Source organism: Lepidothrix coronata, unplaced genomic scaffold (assembly GCF_001604755.1).
Source record: "Lepidothrix coronata isolate B3197 unplaced genomic scaffold, Lepidothrix_coronata-1.0 Scaffold2, whole genome shotgun sequence".
Taxonomy (NCBI): domain Eukaryota; kingdom Metazoa; phylum Chordata; class Aves; order Passeriformes; family Pipridae; genus Lepidothrix; species Lepidothrix coronata.
The window spans coordinates 4,165,000-4,185,248 of NW_016690182.1; the positions used below are offsets into that span (position 1 = coordinate 4,165,000).

Sequence of the window (20,249 nt, forward strand, 5' to 3'; positions counted from 1 at the left end):
CCGCGCTCCGCCCCGGGGTGGCGGCGCGAAGGGCCGGCGGTGCAGCGCGGCCGGAGGGTAAGGGAGGCCGGCCCTGAGGGAGCGGGAGCGGGGCGCTGCCGGCGGAGGGCGCTCCGGGCCGGCCGGGCGGGGGGCGCGGTGCCCCGCTCGGCCGGGGAAGGTGCCGCGCCCGCCGGGCGCTGGGGGCGGAGCGGTGCCCGGCGGCTCCGGCGGGGCTGCCCGGAGCCCGCGGGCCCTCCAAGACGGGACGGCCCTGCCTCCCTTGCGGCCCCGGGGTGGCGGCGGGCTCGGCCGGAGGAGCCCGGCCCGTGCGGGGGTGCCGGGCCCGGGGGTTGCCCGGCCCGGAGTGGCCCGGCCCGGCTCGGCCCGGCCCGCGGCTGCCGCAGCGCTCGGACCGGCCGGAGCTGGGCCCGCAGCTCCCCGGGGCTGGAGAGAGCGCGAGTCCCCCCGGGTCGCCGTCCCTGGGACCGCCGGGGGTGGGCCGGGCTCCGCTCGGCCGGCGGTGCCGTCACCCGGCTGCTCCGGGCACCGCGGCCTCCGGCGGCCGCGTCCATCGGGCCGGGGCTGGCGGGCGGTTTGCGGTATCCCCACCTCAGGCAGGCGGGATGGGGCACGGCGGTGCTGGGAGCGTTCGCTGCAAAACGTCCCTTTTATTGCGATGTCTGTTCGAGCAGTCGCGCATCTGGTCATCTCTCCTTTTCACTTATTTTGCACAGAGCTAGGTGGATAAGCTGCTCTCATCTGTTAAAAATCGGTTTAAACCTCTTGTTTAAACTTCTGTGAGTGGCTCTTTCCTGGTAGACACTTGTCGTAGAATGACTAAGGTTGGAGAGGACCTCTAAGCTCATGGAGTCCATCTGGGGACACCACCGCGTTTGCCACTAAACAATGTCCCCAAGTGCCACATCCACACATCTTTTGAGTGCTTCCAGGGGTGGTGATTCCAGCCTCTTCCAATGCCTGATCACCCCTTCATTGCAGAAATTTTTCTTAGTATCCAATCTAAACCTCCCCTAATGCAACTTGAGGCCATTTCATCTTACCTGTCATTTGTTACCTGGGAAAAGAGACCGACCCCCCCTGGCTCCCCCCTCCATTCAGGTAGTTGTAGAGAGTCAGAAGGACCTCCCTGAGCCTCCTTTTCTCCAGGCTTAACAACTGGAGCTTTTTTCTCTGTGTGATAAACTCTCTGCTGCTATGTATCAATTCACATACTTGCCACATTGCATTTGCTTTTAGGTGCTCTTGCGTACCCACCTCTGCAGAATTAAAATATTTCCTCTCGGGCTTTGGGACCGCTCTGTGCACGAGGGCAGGGAAACCAGATGTCTGAAAAATAACCTGGCAAAATACTTTTTTTTTTTTCTTTTTCTTCAAGATAACCCTCTTTCCTGACTTGGTTGATGGTATGGTCTCTGAAACTGTTGTGATGGCCCAGGGCCTGGCATGAGTGACCAGCTGGGAAACTGGGGATGGTAAGAGCTGTTTGAGTTAGCAGTACTGTGAGCAAATATGAGGGACACCTTTGGATCAAAGTATTCCCACTACTTGCATGTTGCTCATGTGGGCTGTGTGAGTGTTTCAGGTCAGATGTTGCCTGGTTGTTAATGTTTCCCTAGAGTGTAATTTTGTTTTAAAGTATGAACTTAGGTAACACATTTTAGGGTGTTGTAAGATAAGGACAGCCTGCAGTTATCGTAATAAACCCTAGTGCAAGGGCAGATGTGTTCCAAATGTTATGACAGAATGGTTAAAAGGAAATAATAATAATTTGGTAAAGGGGTGGAATGTCAATTTTCTTGTGATTTATTCAGTTGGAACAATTAAAGCCTAAGATAACAGCTTATTGATATGTCAGGGTTGATTCCAAAAGGCCATGCTGCTGAGATCAGGCAGTAAATAATTCTGTGCTTTGAACACAGTTACATGATGAGAAATAGATTTCTGATGCTTGAAGAGCTCCTGGCTGTGAAGAAGAACAAGGGTAACAGTGTGCACTGGCAAACCACTATAGCTTACTCAGCTCTATGAAGAGAGTTTTGGGCTTACTTTCAGGTGATTTATTACAGTAGTAGCAACATGGTTGCAGCCACAGTGGTGTAAGGATATAAGTGAAAGATTTGCAAGGGCAGGATAACATCAGTTGGTTTAATAGGAGATGTACTTGCAAAACAGAACAAGATTTTGGGTACAGCAACTGCTCTTCAGGCTTGACTGTCATATCTCTACAGGTTGCAACAGCGGTGTCCTAGATGTTTCAACCTGCTGCACCACAAATCTTAGTGTGATGGAAGAAGTGTAGCTGATATTACACTTTAGCTTTAGGAATCTCTTTATCTTAATGCGTAGTGGGAATAAAGGATTCTAGAGACTACTGACTGCTTCAGTTCTGTAGTAAGTACTTTGGGTGTATCTGCTTTGCTTATATGAGACACTGAAGGTGTGTCTATATACATACACTCCTGTAGGCAGAGATTAATCCTGAGAGATTCAGCCTTGCCTGACAAAGGTATGGTTGATTGAGTGCATTTGACAGCAGTTCCCTAAGAGGAGCAATTCAGTTGTAAGATTGTGCTGTAGCTGCTGCTTCCACAGATTCATGGTTATTTTATTTTAATTTTAATTACACTAGCTTTTCCTCAGTACATTTGTGGGTTTTTTTCCTTCATCGTTCTCAATAAAGTATAATCACCTTCTTTTTCCAAACAGTTTCTGTGCTTGTCTTCCCTTGTACATTCCCATATTGAAGACAAACAGGCATTTTTCAAGCAATAGCAGTACAGTTTTTAACCTAGGAAAACCATCTTACAGACCTTTTTTTCATGTTTCTTTGGTGGAAGCTTTTATGTGGCACTCCTGCAGTTCTCTCTGTGTATGTATCTTTTTTTCCCCCCCAATTTGGTTTAGTCTGTATTTATGTTAAAATGGTGGATAAAAATAAAGGAAATTATAGCATGTGGACAGCATTAAAATACACTAAGCTTTATTTGGAACTAGGTGATAAAATTTTGTGGAATAAACTGGCACAGATGGTGGTTTTCCAATTTCTGCTCTTTTTTCCTTGAAGTTAGGTCTGAGAAATCCTTGTTAACCAGTGGAAGGGAAGCCTCTCTGTAAACTTTTTGGACTTAACCATGTGCAGGGGTAAAAACAACCCTTGTGATTATCCTGTTTGTAGTGGATGTAAGATATTGATGTATTGAGTTGAAGTATCTGAACTTCAGTCCTTGAATCAAAAAAGAGGGTTTTATTGTTTTAATGTTCTGAAAAATTTGTCTGGCTAAGCTAAAACTTGTCATTATTTTCAGTGTGCTTGGCACTGAAATTGGGAGATGATCTCAGGAACTGCCACTTGATTTCTTATTGTTAAATATGAAATAGATGTAGCAGCTGCCCTAATTTAGGTGATTCTTGGCTAGAAAAGGGTACTTAGTCTCTTCTCTGTGCCTTTTTTGATGAGGTATGTTGAGAGATGGATCCATTGAAGTGCTATGCTTAGTGTGGCATTATAAAAGAAAATGTGCAAACCTGTAAGCTTAATTTCAGCAGCCTATTAGCTTACCTCTGTAAGCACTTACTAGGGTGTGCCCTGTTTCAATTTTTTTCCCCCAGAAGGTAATTTCTAAACTGTGATCCTGAAATTTACCTCTGTGCTGGAAATAATGCTTCCTATTACTTATTTTTTCAGTGTAGGTAGACCTCGATGCAACTTGCTTGAGTATTTTGTTTTAGTGTGCTCACATCTGGGCATTTGAAGCTGATGAAATGCAGCACACATCAACAGAATTCATCAATTTTTAAGCAAGCAGATAAGCATTTGATCCAAAAGATGTTGCTCTAAGAGTCAGTGGACTCTAGTTTTGGCAGAACTGCTTGAATCCTGCGACCAGGAATGCTCTGCTGAACATGCTGAACTGAGTCCCCAGAAGAGCATACCAGGAACGAGTTTGGTCACAGGTATGGCGTCAGATTTTTGAGCCCCTGATATCAGGGAGGACACATTTGGGAGTGGGGTGTTTGAGCTTCATTGAAACCCAGTGTGAGCTTCAGAGGAGATGTTCTAGTATGTCAGGGTACAGAGGGACATTCTCATGAGTGTAGTGGTGCTTTGGGAGTCACCTGGGGTCTCTCATTTGCTCAGCATGTTGTCTGTGTTTGTATAAATACACGGCAAACTGGGCTGCTAAGTCTGATTCTGCTTCTTCTGTGACAGGTGACTTTTGATACAACCAGGCATTTTAGTGAAGGAGCCATAAGAGAGAGAAGCCTGAAAAGACTAAAGCTGCAAGAACAGGAGCACATTCGAAAAAGGGGGAAAAAAAGAGAGGGGGTTGAAAGGTGAGAGTATATTTTTAGAGAATGTCCCATTTTCTTGAGATTTGTTACACTGCCTCATACCGAGTCAAATACAGGAAGAGTAGCTATGTGAAAATCCAGGCTTTGAGGAAACAGGAGTTGGAGAACTTGAAACACTACTATGTAGTTGTTAATTTATGTGTTTCAGAATGAAAAGCATCATGATAATTCTGTGTAAGGCATCAGATGCAGGGGTCTTGATTATGAGAAAGGTGGTACTGGAGACATTCCGAGGTCCCTTTCAGATGGGATTATTTGATGACTCTGTGGGCCTGGCGTGAAATCAGAGAGCTCTTTCTCTCAAATTGATCTGAGGCTTGATTGCTTAAGATTCCTGCATGTGGACTTTTTGTATTGCTCTGTGCTGCAACATCATAAATGATGTCGTTATGCCCTGAAATAAAATTAATGTGACATGCATTTCTAGGTGCCTCCCAGTTGACTGGAAGAGCCAAAGCTAGAAATTAATACTTTTCTCTCTTTACCCATTTTTACATATTATTTTTTCTTTGTTGATATCTTTAGGGTAGTGTTCTTAAATTTCGTGTATGAGTAATAGTAGCATATTGAAGTTTTGATTCTCTAGATAATGTGTTTGGATGACATCCTAAACTGTCACTAGTAATTAATCATGTTATATACCTTCATGTCTTAAAAAACCCCAACACTCAGAAAGCAGAGCATAGTGACATGCAACGGAAGCATAGCACGCTAGGTCTCCAAAAGGTTTAGTTGTTAATTCTTCCTTATTCAAATACTTCTTAAAAAACTGTTTTTAAACACTTATTTGTGTGAACACTATTCCTTGAATTTTCTGGAGCTTTTTGTGATGTGTCATGTTGATTATTTGGTAGATTTACTTTCTGCAGGGCAAGGTTCCCAAAAAGCAGTGACAGCCTGTTGTGGTTTAACTCCAGCTGGTAATTAAACCTTACAACAGCTGCTCCCTCCTTCCTACTCCCTGGTGGGATGGGGGGAAGAATCAGAAGGGTGAAAGTGAGAAAACTCATGGGTTGAGATCAAGACAGTTTAATACATAAAGGTCATGTGCGTAAGCAAAGGAAAACAAGGAATTCAGTCCCACTTCCAAAGGGCAGGCAGGTGTTCAGCAGCCCCAGGACAGCAGAGCTCCATCACGTGTAACGGTGACTTGGGAAGACAAACACTCCAAACGTCCCCCCTTCCTCCTTCTCCCCCAGCTTTATATGCTGAGCATGAGGCCATATGGTCTGGGATATCCCTTGGGTCAGTTGGGATCAGCTGTCCCCAGCTCTGTCCCCTCCCAGCTCCTTGAGCCCCCCCAGCCTCCTCACTGGTGAGTTGGGGTGAGGAGCAGAAAAGGCCTTGGCTCTGGGTAAGCTCTGCTCAGCAATAACCCCCGTATTACTCTTGTAATACCTCTTAAATGGGACCCTCCTGCTAATCTGTAGGGGAGATTTGTTAATCTAAGAATTAGATCCAAATGATTAGTCTCTAGTTGTGTCCTTGGAGACAAACAATCATGTGATGCTGTTGTCTTGGCAGTGCTTATAAAGAAAACACTAGAATACAAACAATTTGAAGAGACAAAGAACTTTCTAACTGTGGGCATCAGTTATGTGTGTGTACTTTTTATGCCATGTTTTTTTAAACATGTTATTTTAACAAACAAGATTCCTTGTTAGTCACATGTGATTCTTGGCGACTGGTTGCTTATTATTAGCACTTCAAAGACTTACATCCAATTCTCCAGGACTCAAACTGTAAAATAAGTGTCATCTAAATTGTCCCATATTGATAATTACCTAGAAAAAGACGTGGTGATGAAAAGAAGTTCAAGAGAGAAAAAAGAAAGCTAAGCTCGAGAGGAGAGAAGAGAGGCAGATAGATGGAGATGAGAAACACCCCCCAAAGCAGCAGAAGGTACCAGCTGAAGAACAGCAGTGGCCAGAGAATATGCCTGAATGGGAAGAAAGGAAATCCCTGCTAGCTCAGAGAAGAGTGGAGTCTATCAGACTGCTTACAGTGCTGTTAAATCGTGTGAAAGTAAGACTATTTTAAAACATATTTTAAATTTTGAAGGATATTTACTAGATCTTGAATAATTCACTAGACATTTGATGTCTTGATGCTATTGAGAAGAATGCCTTGAGGCTGACCAAACACTGAGGCGGCCTGAGGTCTGTGTCTTGTGACAATCTCTTCTTAGTCTTGCCCTGAGAGCAAATGTAGTGCATTTTCAGCCAGAAACCTTGCTTTTGGTGCTTTTCTGAGGCATTGTCATTACTGAATAAAAAATAGAGGTGGAAGGGCTGTATCAGCTCTATTAGACTTGAGCCAGCATTGCAAGGAAGGAGTTTTGGGGTGGGGACACAAGTCATGCTTTCTCTGCTTGGTTTATCTCAGGTCTACAAGTGACTGAATTAAATTGGCACAGATTATGCCAGTTGCATTTCTAATAGCCTCTGTTTTTTTTTTGGGCCAACACTAATCTATCAAGTTCATTTCAGTTTGATTCAGTTAATGTCTTGAGAAAGTCAGCAGAGGAGTGAGCAAAATTTTAGTGTTTTGAACACAGATTAATGTTTGGAGGTTTAGTTTAGTGCTTTGGGCTAAAAAAAAGAATTTAAATGAAAATGGGGTTTAATTTCTCTGGGGCTTTAATTTCTAACGTGGCTTTGTCTTCACTATTTGTTCAAAAAGATTTGCTTAAAAGCTTTTAACAAGTGTATGTTTTCCCCAGTCCTAGATGTAAAAGATTTCTAGAGGTCTATAATGTACTGTGAGTTGAAGTCAGAGGCTACCCTTGCCATTCTGCATGAATTTTAGGGCCCCATAATATCTGACATTGGCCTTCTTAATTATGGAGGTGACACGTTAAATAAAGTTCTATTTTCTTGGTTTCACAGTTGGCAAGTCAAAAAGTGGATCCTTCATTGGGCGTAAGGAAGGACAATTCATTTTCTGAAACAGCATTAAAAGACATCCACCAGGAACTGATTAACTCCCACTATCACACGCACAAAGAGCTGAAACACGAGGAAGAGTTTAAGTGCCTGTTAACCCAAAAAGGTGGTGGTTTGTGCAGTGAGGAAGGAGATGTGAGTAATTTCCATGCATCTGCTTGTCACATAGTCAGGACGGTGTTAAATGAGCCCTCTCCAGCCCCGGGATCTGAGGGACTGCCTGGCAGAGACGTGTGCGACTCCTCTGGCTGGGGATCTTTGCTGATTACGGTCACCCAGGACAGCAGGGTCATCGAATCTCTCAGTGGAAGGGACCACCCAGCACTGAATGCAGCTCACACACAGACAGTGCCTGAGGAAGATGATTGCAAAAAGCAAAAGGTTTATGAGACCGATGAATTCATCCATTATTTACTGAACTACTATCAGACACCGCACTATGCACGTGTTTGCTTAGAGCCAAAAAACTCGGTGAGCAAGTCCTGGTGGAAGAGAGTGGTGTCTGGTGACGGTGGTGGTTTTGACATCAGCTTGAGTAACAAACATGGGCAGCACCTCAGAGAAGTGAGTCCTGTACAAAACCTCCAGAAGAGAAATTGTAGTAGCGATAGCAATTATAGACTGGTGATCACTGTTGGGGAACTTGAATCAACAGACAAAGTGTCAGAAAACAAGGTCCATGGGGGCAAGCTTGCAAAAAAGTTGCAGGTGCAGAGGAATGACTCACTCACTGTTGATAACTTACCACATGCAGTTCTGAATCATTCTTTGGAGTGCACTGCTGTTACTTGTGATAAGGAGTTCAAACGAGAAGATGGTAGAGATGAAGGCACTATATCATACGAAACATGTAGATCTGCTTGCAGATTAAAGGATTTGTTGGAAGAGATCAGTGATTCTGAGTACTTTAGAGAGGCATGTGGCAGCTCAATGAAGAGAGCAGAAAAAAGATGTGAAGAAATTTACAGCAATTGCAATAGAGGGTGCTTGCCTGCAAGAGGTGAGGAAAGAAAATTGCTGGTTTACCATAAAAATGTAGCTCTGGAAGGTCAAGAGAAGGAAACCAACAAATGTAACTCCTGTTCTAATTCTGTCCATGAGGGCTTGACAAGGCAGTGGGAACATAAGCTTAAAAAGTCGTGCAAGCGGTCTAGTAGTAAATTAAGACACGAAGGACAGAAAAGTGAGAGACAATCCAGGGAAGAGGAGAGGAATGCTCATAAAATCAAGAAAAAGCGAAAAAAGCTTTCTTCTAATTTTTTATCCGATGAATGTGGCTTTTCAGAGACGGACAGTTGCATGCAGCTGGAGTCGCTCAGAAAGATACAGAGAAAATGTAAGAAAATGTTCCACAAAAAAGTGAAATTCAAGACACTTCACACCGCCATGGCAGCACCAGATGTGACCCCTCGTGATGGCTCACCCATTCAGGAGACCCTCCAGAGGAGAGGTGAGAAAGAGGGACACCACAACTAAGGGGACTGAATTTGACAGACTCTGCAGGTGAGGTCAGTCACCACAGTTCTTACAGTGATGAATGGTGTTTTTAAAAAGAGTTTTAAAAGTTATAACTATGGCATAAAGAAGCAGTGCAGCTTCTCTGCAATTACAGGTTTGTTCAGTTTAGCTCAGAAACAGTACACACAGCTGCAGCTGAAGAGTAGTATTTGTCTACTTAATTGGGTAGCAAAGTATCTGGCATGGGCGTTTGCAGATGGGTGCTTATTCTGTTAAAAGAACATGCATGCTAACAACATGCTTTAGACAATTAAAACATTGATAGGCAATTAATATGTGGCACAGCTGTGTGGGAAGTACTGTCAGAGGTTAGTGAATTTCTGTAGAGGTAATCATCTGATTTTCATACAGGATTGCTACTGGCAGTTGTTACAGCCCGTTCACAATTTACTGTGCTTTCAGTTGGTTGGTGGACACCTTATAGCCACCTCCCCATACCCTTTTCCCTTCCTGCCTCCTTGACAAACTCATTTCAAGTAACTTTTTCATATACTTATCTACAGGAGATGAGAGGAAACTAATGTTGAGAAGAGAGATGGATGCAGACGTCAGAGGATGCCCTCTATTTCCTCTTGAGATAATTCAGACAAACCCTTGCTCAGATACTTTCTGTGGAGCAGAACCCAGAAGAGGATGCTGAACAGCTACGATATAATAGTTCTGAATTTTTTGTACAGAAGTGGGAGAAGAAAGCCCTTTGATCATTAAAAGGTATATGAAATACTGGTTTGGGTTTTTTTTTTTTGCTTAGGTAATTCCTTTGGTTAGAATATCTGACTGGTGCAGTGAGCCACAAAAGCAGAATCTGTGTTTGCCTTTTGGATAACAGAGGACCAAAACTTTCCCCAGGGCCAGACAAACTTTCATGGACCAGCTGCTAAGAATTTGAAAGGACATGAATTGAGATCTTGGAGTGTTATACTTTGATTAAATGTAGGGAATCATGTAAATATCAAAATCGCAGTATTTAGTAATGAGTCATTGGAAAAAGACATACTTGTCAATCCTAGACCAAGCATATGAAGTGGCCTCTCAATCAGATTGTTATAATGATGGGGCTGGAAGGTGTGGGGGACATTTACACTCAATTGTGTAAAGTAATAGATTTCCAGATATGAAAAAAAATCCCATCTTCTGTAAAACCCACACTGGAAAAATGCTTGTTTTCTATTCACAATTCTAGAGGTGTTTCTGAAAACTTGCTGGTCTTTGGGAGGAAGGATTTCACTGAACTTGTGCTCGATGTAGTGTTCCCAGGAATCTGAATGGTTGTCTAAGCAAAGCTCTGAGTGTTCGATAATGAAAGGGCAATGCTTCTCAGCCTGCTGCTGACAGTCCTCTGTAAATGCAGGTTGACAGTTTGTTCACAAAATTTCCAAGGCACATGTGGTGAGGTAGCTATTTAGTACGAGTTTGCTTACAAATAATTTCCAGAGGAATTGTGAAATGTTGTCGGACTTGTGCTGCATGTAGGTAAAAATGTGAATATGCAGTCTAGGAGCTTGAGTTATATACATATTTATTCAGCTGGCTATATCTAGAAGACAGCCACAATTGCTTTTGGACAAAGTTCCTTAGCAAGATGTAGAGGACCAGCTCAAAGTTCAATACACTGATTATTGCAGCTTTCATTTTATTAATGCTTTATTTATTACATGTCAGTAGACTAAGTTAATGTGAAAATGTTGCCTTCATTACATAGAATCTTACCCATATTTGTAACTTCTGCTCTAATAAATAGTAATAAAAAAGAATAATTGTAATTGTTTGTGGTAGATAGATTTTCCCCCAGTCTTCAATACTGGTGATTCCTACAGGCTTCTAAGCTAGGTTTTATCAGCCTTCTCTGTTCATATGTTCAGATGTTGAGTGCCTTTTCAGGGTTATGAATGACAAATGGTTGCTACTCAAAGTAGTGTTAATCTATTACTTTTGTCTAAAAAGATCTTATTTTCTTGACAGAAATATTTTCTGAATACTTTGGAGAACATTTATGCCCCTCTTAAGTCTCCTTTTTAGTATTTTATACAGTTCTAATGAAGATCAACTGTTGTACTTGTTGACTGTGTAAAATGTTTTCAGTTGCACTGATGTGACATACCAAGGGTGTTTTTTCTCTATGCAATATTTGCAGATTAAAGATGACAAAACTTCCCCCTCTGTCAATCTATAGGCAGTTCTGTGTCCATGAGTACCTGTTTCCCATGAGACAGGCCTTTTGATTACAGGTGAGGAAGTTATTTCTTTTTGTTAATCTGGGGGAGAAGGAACAGATATTTCCTTCAGTGTAAATTTCCAGTGTTTTATCAACGTGCTGGCACAATATTCAATAACAAATAAACACTCCAGTTCTGCAATTGCTTCTTGCATTCACCTACATTGATTGAAACTGATAAAGCAAATCCTCTGTCTCCAAGTCCTCATTCCATGTAAAACCTCGTTAGTAAATAAAATATGCATGCACTTTAAATTGAGACACCATTGTAATCTTCATACTGAAACGGAACTTTTGGGATTCCTATTTGTTTATAGGTGACATTATTTAGAATCTGTTTTCAGGGGTTTTAATATTAATTCATTACTTTTCACAAGATCATAGAATGGTTTGGATTGGGACCTTAAAGACCATCTTGTTCCACCCCCTGCCATGGGCAGGGACACCTTCCACTAGACCAGGTGCTCCAAGCCCCATCCAACCTGGCCTTGAACCCTTCAGAGATGGGGCAGCCACAGCTTCTCTGGGCAACCTGTGCCAGGGCCTCACCACCCTCACAGTCAAGAATTTCTTTTTCCTATCAGCACATTTCCTATCAGCACATCCTTTCATATGCTGGACTGCTCAGTAAATTATATTATCCTGAAGTCTAATCTTTAAAGAGACATGTGACAGCTTGCTTTAAAACTTTTAAAATACATAGCTTTGTAGATTGGATTTTAGTAGTTACAGGAGTAAATGTCACATCTCAAGTATGAAAGTTACTGAATGGTTTGGCAATTAGAACAATTATTAGGTGAAAATATGCATTTATGTAGTTCAGTAGTGGCAATGTAGAAGACTTTTCAGTTCAAGCCTGGTGCGTGCTGTTGTGCCTAGCTGGTGTTTCAGGAGGCTGGGTTCTTTTTATGGAAACAGTTTAGTCTGACATGTATGAAGTAGGGCCCTGAGACTGCAGACCTTGCCATCAAATCTGACTTTTTGTACAGAACTAATGCAAATGCCTCCTCATAGAGCTGGTAAGAACTGAAGTCCTCTCAGGGAAGTTGGTTGAACAAGGCTTTGTTACTGAAAATACGTGACCTGTGGGTTGTACCTTGTGCTGAATTCTGAAGTCAGAATCCTAAAGGCTGGTTTTAAAGCAGAAATACACAAAGCCCATTACATCAGTCCATCTGCTTGAAATACAATACAGCAATTATGACATAAAGCCCTTTCTTCTTAATCCAGGGGTTCCAGGCAATGCATAGAAATGCCTCACCTTTTGTAAAGCCCCTTACATAACTCTCAACAGAAGCATTCATTACTGAACTTTTGTTTAGCTGAAACAGCAGGAATTAAGAGCAAATAGTGGTGATTAAGAGCAGGCAGAGTCCAGATAAAAGAATATGTGAATTTTACAAAGCAGCTGACGTATGACAGAACTGGTTGGAAATGAGATGCTATTCATTTGTTTTGATTTGTCCAGGAGCTCCTCAAATATTCCTCTGTGACACTCCTAACAGGTGTTGGACACTTCAGATGAGGGAGATTGGTGACAGTCTCTGCACTTAGTGTGTCATGGTGTCCTACCTGGTTAATGTACAGCCTGATAAGCTGCCTGGCATGATTCTTTTTGTATAGTCATTGCTGCCAGTCGCTGTTGAAGGAAGGGATCAAGTTGCAATGAACAGAGAGTAAAAAAGAAGCTAAGACCCATCCATTTTCTACAACATTTTAGAAGGAAGTAAAAATCCATGCCTGCTGCTTCATGCTTTCGTGACTTGCTTCTTCCCCTTTCACAACAAATTCTCTGTTTATTCTGACAAAAGTAGTGGTCTTACCAAAGTGTCATACCTCCTTCCCAAGAGATATTAAGCTTTGTATTGTGTTACTGCCCATTTTCTGCATCATTTTTGCTACTTTTCTTTCTGATGCATCACGTTGTGATGTACAGATTAATACTTAATGTCCAGTTCCTTAGGATATTTTATGGAGTAACTTAAGAGTCAGGTGTTTGGGTCTGCTGAAGGGTAGGTTACAGCCTAGCCTAGTTCCACCACATGACAGCTTTACAAAGCTCCATCTTCTGCTCAGTATTAACAATTATTTGGTGGTTTTTTTTTTCTGCTTGACTCTGCTTTTGCAACAGCAAAGCATATTGTACAACATGAACATGTTGTCTATTTAATATTCTGCTAAAGTTATGCTACACAGAACTGCATTTACTGGCATTTGATTAGAACGTATTATACTGATCCATGTGTTGAATAACGTAAAACGTTGGAGAAAGACAAGATGAAACATTAGAGGAGGGTTAAGTATCACATGTGGTTGCAGCTAATAAAAACAAACACCACTATTATGCAAGAGTATTTTATTTTCTGCCTTAAACAAATAAAAGCACATTTCCAATTTGAGGTAAACCATTAGTAGTAGTTTGCAAAGAGTATAAATGTCTCTAAAAATAAAACAGCAACACAAAGGTCATGACAAGATCTACGTTTGTCTCTAGACCTTCATTAGGTAGTTCATACAGTACCACTTTATTCATGCTGTCAAACAATCGTGCTCTTCATTGGAAGGCCCAGTGCAACCTAAAGAAAATGCCAGGACAGTGTCTGGACTGAGGGAAAGTAACTTGTTCTCACCACAGATGGCATCAGACACTTTAAACATGTTGTATCAACTTGTTTATGAAAGCTGCTGTTGTGCAACGCACTCTACTTCTGAACACTGAAGTTTACACCTTCCCACTCAGGACTCAGTTCATCGTTTTGGTCGTGTTGCCAAACTGAAGCCAGAGAACTGAAATAGAGGGAACTATACCAGACAGGCACCCTGGGATATTCTGCACCAGCGGAATCACCTGGACACAAAATGCATTTACAGGTGATCAGCAAATCATCAGTGATCTTGGAAGTTATGAGGAAGTTTTACAGAAGTATTTTGGATGATGATGAAGCACATTAACATTTTTCCTTGGTCAGATCCATTTACCCAGCCCTCTCTGGTAGGAGGCAGGCCACGTAGTAATTAAGCATAGATGTGAGGAAAGAGAGTAAATAAGTAAAAAGCAACTCAAAGGTCAGGTCCCCACTGCTGGTTATGAATTAGATTGTGCCATTTCTTTTAATGGCAAAGTTCCAAAGCAACAAGTGCCTCAGCACAGAATGGCTTACACCATGTTATTTTATTGTGTACAGGAAACTTGCGTAAATTATGTTGACCAGGAACATTTTTCTGCTAGTTAAAGCTGCATATACAAGAGCACTTGTTAATCATGCCATACGAGCAACCTTTGTTTTACTTACACATCGGAATGAAGAGCAGCTGATCTTCCATGTTTAACGTAATTTTATTGAAATCAACAGAAGAGTTTTACTAAGAAAATTGAATGAACAGTAGTCCAGTGCAGTCGCACTTCATGGTGTACCTCTAGGGATGCCTAGTTCCACTCAGTATCTAAACCTTTGTAACACTTCAGATGTGAACAAAGAATATTAATCCACGCAGAATTATGCATGTTGAATACATCAAGTATTCATCAGTCCTTATTAATTTTTAAGTATCTAAAAGTGATTTAACCTCTGAAAAATTCTTGATATTTTTTAAAAGCAGTTAGTGTTTCCTCTGTAAACCGCTAACACAACCCTTAAAAGCCAAATTATCTTATATAATATTGAATTACATTGCACAACAAATGAGTACAGTGCTTCGTGGACAAATAAAATATAGTCCCTTTTCTAGAGGAACTACAACCCAAGGGCCAGACCCTGCAGAAGCTAAAACAAAAGAAGATTTAGTGGAATTTGTGTTGCATAGGTGAAGTTACTCATGTTTGTGTCCACAGTGGTAGGTTGTTAATGAAAAACTGGATTTCAACCTACTCTGCACTAAAAGGTGATAGCAGAAAACCAGCAATAGTCCTTTATTGCCAAAACTGCAGTTTACTTTTCCACAGATATTTGTTGTGCACACTTCTGATTATGTGGGTGTAAAGGAAGACAGACCTTCAGTAGTTTGCCACTGAATTTGAAAAGGAAACCATTGAAGAGAAACAATTCACTGTAACTCTTGGACCTTTTGTAAGCATTGCTGCTGCTGCACCTTGTAAAACAAGTGGAATGTTACAAACGATCCTTTACGATTCAAAACCAGATTGTTCCTCACTGCACTCTCTACTCTTTCTTTGCATTCTGGGCATCTTTTTCTTCTTCGTCAGAGTACACAGTGGGTTCCTCCCCCTCCTTCAGCAGCTTACCAACATGATGATACTTAACTGGGGAAAAAAAAAGAATCCAAGTAATTATTCTGCCCTGAAGATGTACCTTTTTTAACTCTGTTTTCTGAATTAACAAAATGCCTGTATTATAATAAAATAACTCTGAGCAACTTGTTTCAAACATTGTGGGGAAGGAGCAGAGCCAAAATCAACTACCTGAATTACTATTAATGTTGTACTAAGTGTAAGAATCATGCCAAGTGAATGCAACTGTAATTCTCATTCTATTGCCTAAGCCAAAAGGTGAATGAATGTAAAGACAAAAACCAGAATCCTGGATTAGATTATTTCTCTTGCCAGTGTCAAAGGTGGTTTTTCAACCAATGGCATTGTCAGATTACTTACATATTAAACATGCACATACATATATGCATATACACGACATATACACAACTTTGAAGGGGTTTTATTTTTTGTGTGTTGAAAATATCCAATAGGACAGAAGGGAGATCCTTTCTCTCGAAGATAAAGATGGATCTATTATCCAATTATGTGATTAAGCCTCTGATTTATTTTATATCTCTTTTTGAATCAAGATCATATACATGTAAGAACTGAGAGCTATATTATGTTGCCCATGTGTCAACTTCAACAAAGCAAAAGATGCCCTGGATTACAGGTATCTTGGCCTAGCATTGCTGTTATAATTTATAAGAATTGAAAGCAACTAATTGGCATATTTAATAGAAACAGTAATAAAAACAGTGCAGTTCACTGTCAGTCCTGATGCTCAACTCTTGTAAAGGTACATTTAAACACGAGTTTAGGTCAGATATTTGGTAGCATAGTTCTGGTTTCTGCTACGTGCTTGTTAGCATAATAAAACAGCCATTCAGTGTGGCATGATTAACAGTCTTGATTAAGACAGGAAGAGAGCCAAAATAGTAGGGGCACATCAGGTCAGGACTGAGATGTTCTAATGACATGATGTGCAGGAAAACTCCACTGTAGCCAGTTAAGAGTAAATCTTTGAACACTAGATTTAAAAACAAAACACATTTGATTTCCACTATACTACTTTTCGGTATATGCAATTTCCCTCGTGGATATATACATATAAATTCATCAGGACAAGCAACTGACATATTTATTTTTTGTCTTATATGAATAAAACTAATTGCTTTGGTGTTCACTCAAAAGGCATCATGAGATACGGAGAAATTATTTTTCAGCAACAAGATATGCAATAGGAGGGGAAAAAAAATCATACTAGTGGGCATGCCCTGGTACAAGGTCAGCACAGCAACTTCCATAAAACTGTGGTTTGAAGTTGGTTTTGAGCAGCAAGTTGAGACACATGACACAAACCAGTTGGAACTGCTTTTTTAAACTTTTAGTACTAAGCATAAAACAAGGCTACTATGAAAGTGACTTCCTCCTGTTAATTTTAGAGCAAACATCTCAAGTGTTCAAGTTGCCTTTTTTCCTCTGGCCATCACTGGCACAGCACACATCAGGCAGCTGGAAAGCACAGAGGGGACATTTGCCCATTTTCCTGATCGCCTTCTGGGGGAGAAAGTCAACTGAATAGAGCTGTCTGTGAATCTGCCACAGCCACCAGCAAGGCCATGCAGAATAACTTACTGAGAGTAGAGAAAGTCCTATCAAGAGCTCCAAGGGGAAGTCTTCAAAAATACTAAAACCCAAGAAGTAATAATTAAAATGTTACTGTTATTTCTGAGAAGCTGAATGGGCTTCATTTTTCAGAGCATTAAAATCTATCAGTCTCTGTAGAAGGAGTCTTAACTTTATAAAAAACATGGTCTTTATTTCCATATCTTGTCAACTTTTTGGGTGGTCTTACAGATCTTACGCTATGATAGAGTGCTTGTATCTGCTACTGTTCAGTAAGGAACAGAGGGAAGGAGAATGCAGGAGAACCTGACATTTCTCTTAATTCTAAGTAACAGTAATTCTAGTAACAGTAATTCTAGTAATATTAAACCCAGGTATTAATTTCCAGACTGATGCTTTTAGCTGGTAACAGCCTTTTGACCATTGCTTCCCCTCTTACACACCAGTTACTGACTTCTTTGTAAATAGGTTTAAAATTGCTTACAAGTGAATTGTGACTCCCAGTCCCTCAAGGTCTCTTGCTGTGTAGCGTTGAGGTCAGAGAGGTCATCGTACTCATCCCTCAGTGCCTCCTTATCCAGGCAGAAAGTGGCAAGACCTCGGGAGGCATCTCTTCCAGCAAAAATGCCATATGGACCCTCTTAAAATAAAAACATAAGCTGCGTTATTACGGAGATAATGGATGCTGTGTGATCTTCATGGATCAGAGTCCCTAGACTAAAACAGATAAAGAGCTCCTACCCTGATCTGTGGGTCAGAGGTGCCTCAAGCTTCTGAAATGTTTTTAAGTTTTATGCTACTTGGTAATAAGGGAAAACAGAGGAAGAGGGCAAGAAACAAGACCATGGGAAAAAGACACTGAGTTTGCTACACCACAGTGGTGCATGGCACATACAGACAGGGTAAGGACAAGCACCAACTGGGAAGCACATCGTCAGAACGAGGAACAGAGGAAGGATTTTTAAGTCTGAGGTGAAACGAAAGTTTTCCAAGGGATGCTCCTGACTTAAAGAGATGAAAGGATGGCTTGACAGAAAAAATAGTGCAGACACTAGAAATTACTAACTTGGAAAAAACATCTATTAAAACTTTCAAAATGTGAGATGAACTCAAATTACCAAAACATGCAACTCACAGAACATCAGAGATACCAAGACAGACTCTTGATAAACTTCATTAATGATTAACTTGCTTGCATGACAAGCCAAAATTTGAGATATTGCATGTTGCAACTACACATTCAAAGTTCTTCTTAAGGGAGCTTAAGTAAGTTAGATGTGAACGCTGGTTACTGTAGAGCACATGCCATCTTCCACTCCTCCCAAAGCGCGCTTTTTCCTAAATTCCTTAAAAGAATCATACGTTTCCATTAAAATGAAAACCAAAGTAGCCAGACAGTGTGGTGAACCATTCAGCAATTACCAAATTAGATACAAGGGGCAGCTTTTACTGTTGTCAGGGAAGGCAGCATCCAAAACATGGACTTTAAGTGGTTTTCAGTTTGCACAAATACAAAACTGCACATCTAACTCATCTGTACATATCATCTTGACTGCTGCAGAATGCAAAGTTACAGTCTGACATCATTCAGTGACAGTCTCCAGTCTATGTATGGACCAAAAGTATAAATGATAACACTTACAAATACACTGTGTATCCTGCACTATTCTTCTTGTCTCTAAGTAGCACTGGCAGCTCACTACTGCAGCTACCAGCTGTCTGGACAGCTCAAGAGTGGTTATGCCAGACAGGTCCTGGGACAAATCAGCAAGCCTGAGTGGGGCTTTTTAACAGGCGGCCTCTGTTAAAAATAAACCCCCACGCCCACGTGGAGGTGATTAAACTCTTGCACCTGGGTGCACATACTCCCACCCTTCTCATCACTGGCTGCATAGGTTATTCAATCTTTGCACGTTTGAACTATGCTCCTGCTAGGAAGGTGGCTTAATCTAAATTGGTAGATATTTAGTATAAATATTATGCAATAGAGTGATGTCCACTAAAAGCTGGGAAGGGAATGTAAACACTCAGAGAACGCTTGGCTTCTGCCGCCTGGCATCGGGCAAAGGCACCCCAGGCCGACGAAGCCGCCCAACCCCTTACGGTACTTGTAACCTGCCATGGGCAAACACACAGAATAATGAAGCAACGCTAGCTCGCAAAGCAGGAGTTTCTGCACCACCGAGGCCCGACCCTGGAGCCCGAGCGGCAGCGGTAACCCTGCCCTCCGCCCCTCCGGGAGGCAGCTCGGTGTGCGCGCCCTTCCCGGCTCCAAACCAGCCGTGCCCTTCCCAAACCTCCGGAGCCGGAGCCGGCCCACGATGCGGGTCAGGCGGGAGCGCGGATCGCGCTGGCCGCGCACCGAGGGAACGCGCTCCCGGCAGCAGCGGCTCCGCCCCGCCCCGCCAACACCCGGGTGGCCGCGCCGGGCCCGCCCCGGCCCTCACCGGGCCCGTAGAACTTCCTGGCGCGGGTCACGTCGAAGACTTTGCCGTTGACGGCCATGAGGATGCGCGGGTCGCTCACGCCGTCGAAGGGCCGCAGCTGCGCCAGGGTGAAGTCGCGGCGCTTCATCTTGGGCAGCGGCGGCGGGTCCGCCTCGCCCGCGGGCGCCGCGGGCCGCTCGCCCCGCAGGATCTGGTAGAGCAGGAAGAGGCAGAGGCCCAGCAGGCTCAGGTTGAGCGGGGAACCCACGATCTCCAGCAGCAGCCCGCCGGCCTCGCCCGCCGCCTCCTCGCCGGCCACCGCCGCCTCCTCGCGGGCCATGGCTCCGGGTGCGCTGCAGCTCCGCGGGTCTGGGAGCGCGGGGCGGCGGCTCCGAGCGCTGCCGGCCCGGCGGGGCGGGCCCAGGGGCGGTGGGAGGGGGAAGGAGGGAGGGGCGGCGGGCGGGGCGGTGCCGCCCCCGGGCCGGGCGGGCTCGGCGGGCCCGGTCCGAGCCCTTCGCCGGCACTAGGTGGTGGTGCGGGCCCGGGATGGCGAGCGCTGCCCGGGGACACCGCGCAGCTGAGCCGGGGGCGGCCCCGCCGGCCGCTGGTCTCCCCCGAGGCGGCGGTGGGGCGGGTCAGGCCAGGCCGCCGCGGCGGCGGCTCCGTGGAACACGGGTCCACGGCACACGGTTCCATAGAAATTCCGGAAAAAAGACCCCTCTGCGTTGCGTTAGACCCATGTCAGAGCTGTCGCGCTGGGCTCTGGGAGCCGCCGGGCCCGTCGGGATGCAGGACGGAGGATGAAGGATGGAAGTTGGATCAGGCTCTGCTCGGTGGTGCCCAACAATAGGACAAGAGGCAGTGGGCAGAAACTGATGCACAGAAAGTTCCACCTGAGTATGAGGAAGAACTTTACTATGCGTGTGACCGCTGGAACAGATTGCCCAGAG

The 20,249-nt window shown here is 43.4% G+C and overlaps 2 protein-coding genes across 10 annotated transcripts; one reads left to right on the forward strand and one right to left on the reverse strand.

The window, feature by feature from the left end:
• Positions 1 to 11,293, forward strand: LOC108499568 (A-kinase anchor protein 17B). Of its 9 annotated transcripts, none has more exons than XR_001875591.1 (8): positions 1 to 57; positions 1,379 to 1,475; positions 3,689 to 3,957; positions 4,214 to 4,338; positions 6,145 to 6,381; positions 7,245 to 7,436; positions 8,587 to 8,751; positions 9,323 to 11,293. XR_001875591.1 is itself a non-coding variant. In XM_017819595.1 (8 exons), the coding sequence occupies exons 5-8, from the start codon at positions 6,292 to 6,294 to the stop codon at positions 9,457 to 9,459; spliced, it is 1,449 nt and encodes a 482-aa protein (XP_017675084.1). In that variant the 5' UTR covers positions 1 to 57; positions 1,379 to 1,475; positions 3,689 to 3,957; positions 4,214 to 4,338; positions 6,145 to 6,291; the 3' UTR covers positions 9,460 to 11,293. The 9 variants fall into 9 exon arrangements, 7 of the variants coding, with proteins under 7 accessions (XP_017675084.1, XP_017675079.1, XP_017675032.1 ...); XM_017819595.1 differs by having other exon boundaries at positions 7,245 to 8,301; XM_017819590.1 differs by having other exon boundaries at positions 7,245 to 8,809.
• A 2,080-nt stretch (positions 11,294 to 13,373) lies between these two features.
• On the reverse strand, positions 13,374 to 19,675 carry PGRMC1 (progesterone receptor membrane component 1). The gene is made up of 3 exons (XM_017817931.1): positions 19,321 to 19,675; positions 17,358 to 17,513; positions 13,374 to 15,295 (listed from the first exon to the last, which is right to left on the reverse strand). The coding sequence occupies exons 1-3, from the start codon at positions 19,637 to 19,639 to the stop codon at positions 15,195 to 15,197; spliced, it is 576 nt and encodes a 191-aa protein (XP_017673420.1). The 5' UTR covers positions 19,640 to 19,675; the 3' UTR covers positions 13,374 to 15,194.
• Positions 19,676 to 20,249: the final 574 nt, after the last annotated feature.

What these genes read in the sequence shown, in the direction of transcription:
- LOC108499568 (XM_017819543.1), top strand. Translation starts at nt 6,292, where the DNA reads ATGCCTGAATGGGAAGAAAGGAAATCCCTGCTAGCTCAGAGAAGAGTG. An exon ending in TGCTGTTAAATCGTGTGAAA is followed by an intron (nt 6,382 to 7,244) that starts GTAAGACTATTT and finishes TTGGTTTCACAG; the next exon opens with TTGGCAAGTCAAAAAGTGGA. An exon ending in GGAGACCCTCCAGAGGAGAG is followed by an intron (nt 8,752 to 9,322) that starts GTGAGAAAGAGG and finishes ACTTATCTACAG; the next exon opens with GAGATGAGAGGAAACTAATG.
- PGRMC1 (XM_017817931.1), bottom strand. Translation starts at nt 19,639, where the DNA reads ATGGCCCGCGAGGAGGCGGCGGTGGCCGGCGAGGAGGCGGCGGGCGAG. An exon ending in CAGGAAGTTCTACGGGCCCG is followed by an intron (nt 17,514 to 19,320) that starts GTGAGGGCCGGG and finishes TTTTATTTTAAG; the next exon opens with AGGGTCCATATGGCATTTTT. An exon ending in CTGGGAGTCACAATTCACTT is followed by an intron (nt 15,296 to 17,357) that starts GTAAGCAATTTT and finishes TTTTTTCCCCAG; the next exon opens with TTAAGTATCATCATGTTGGT.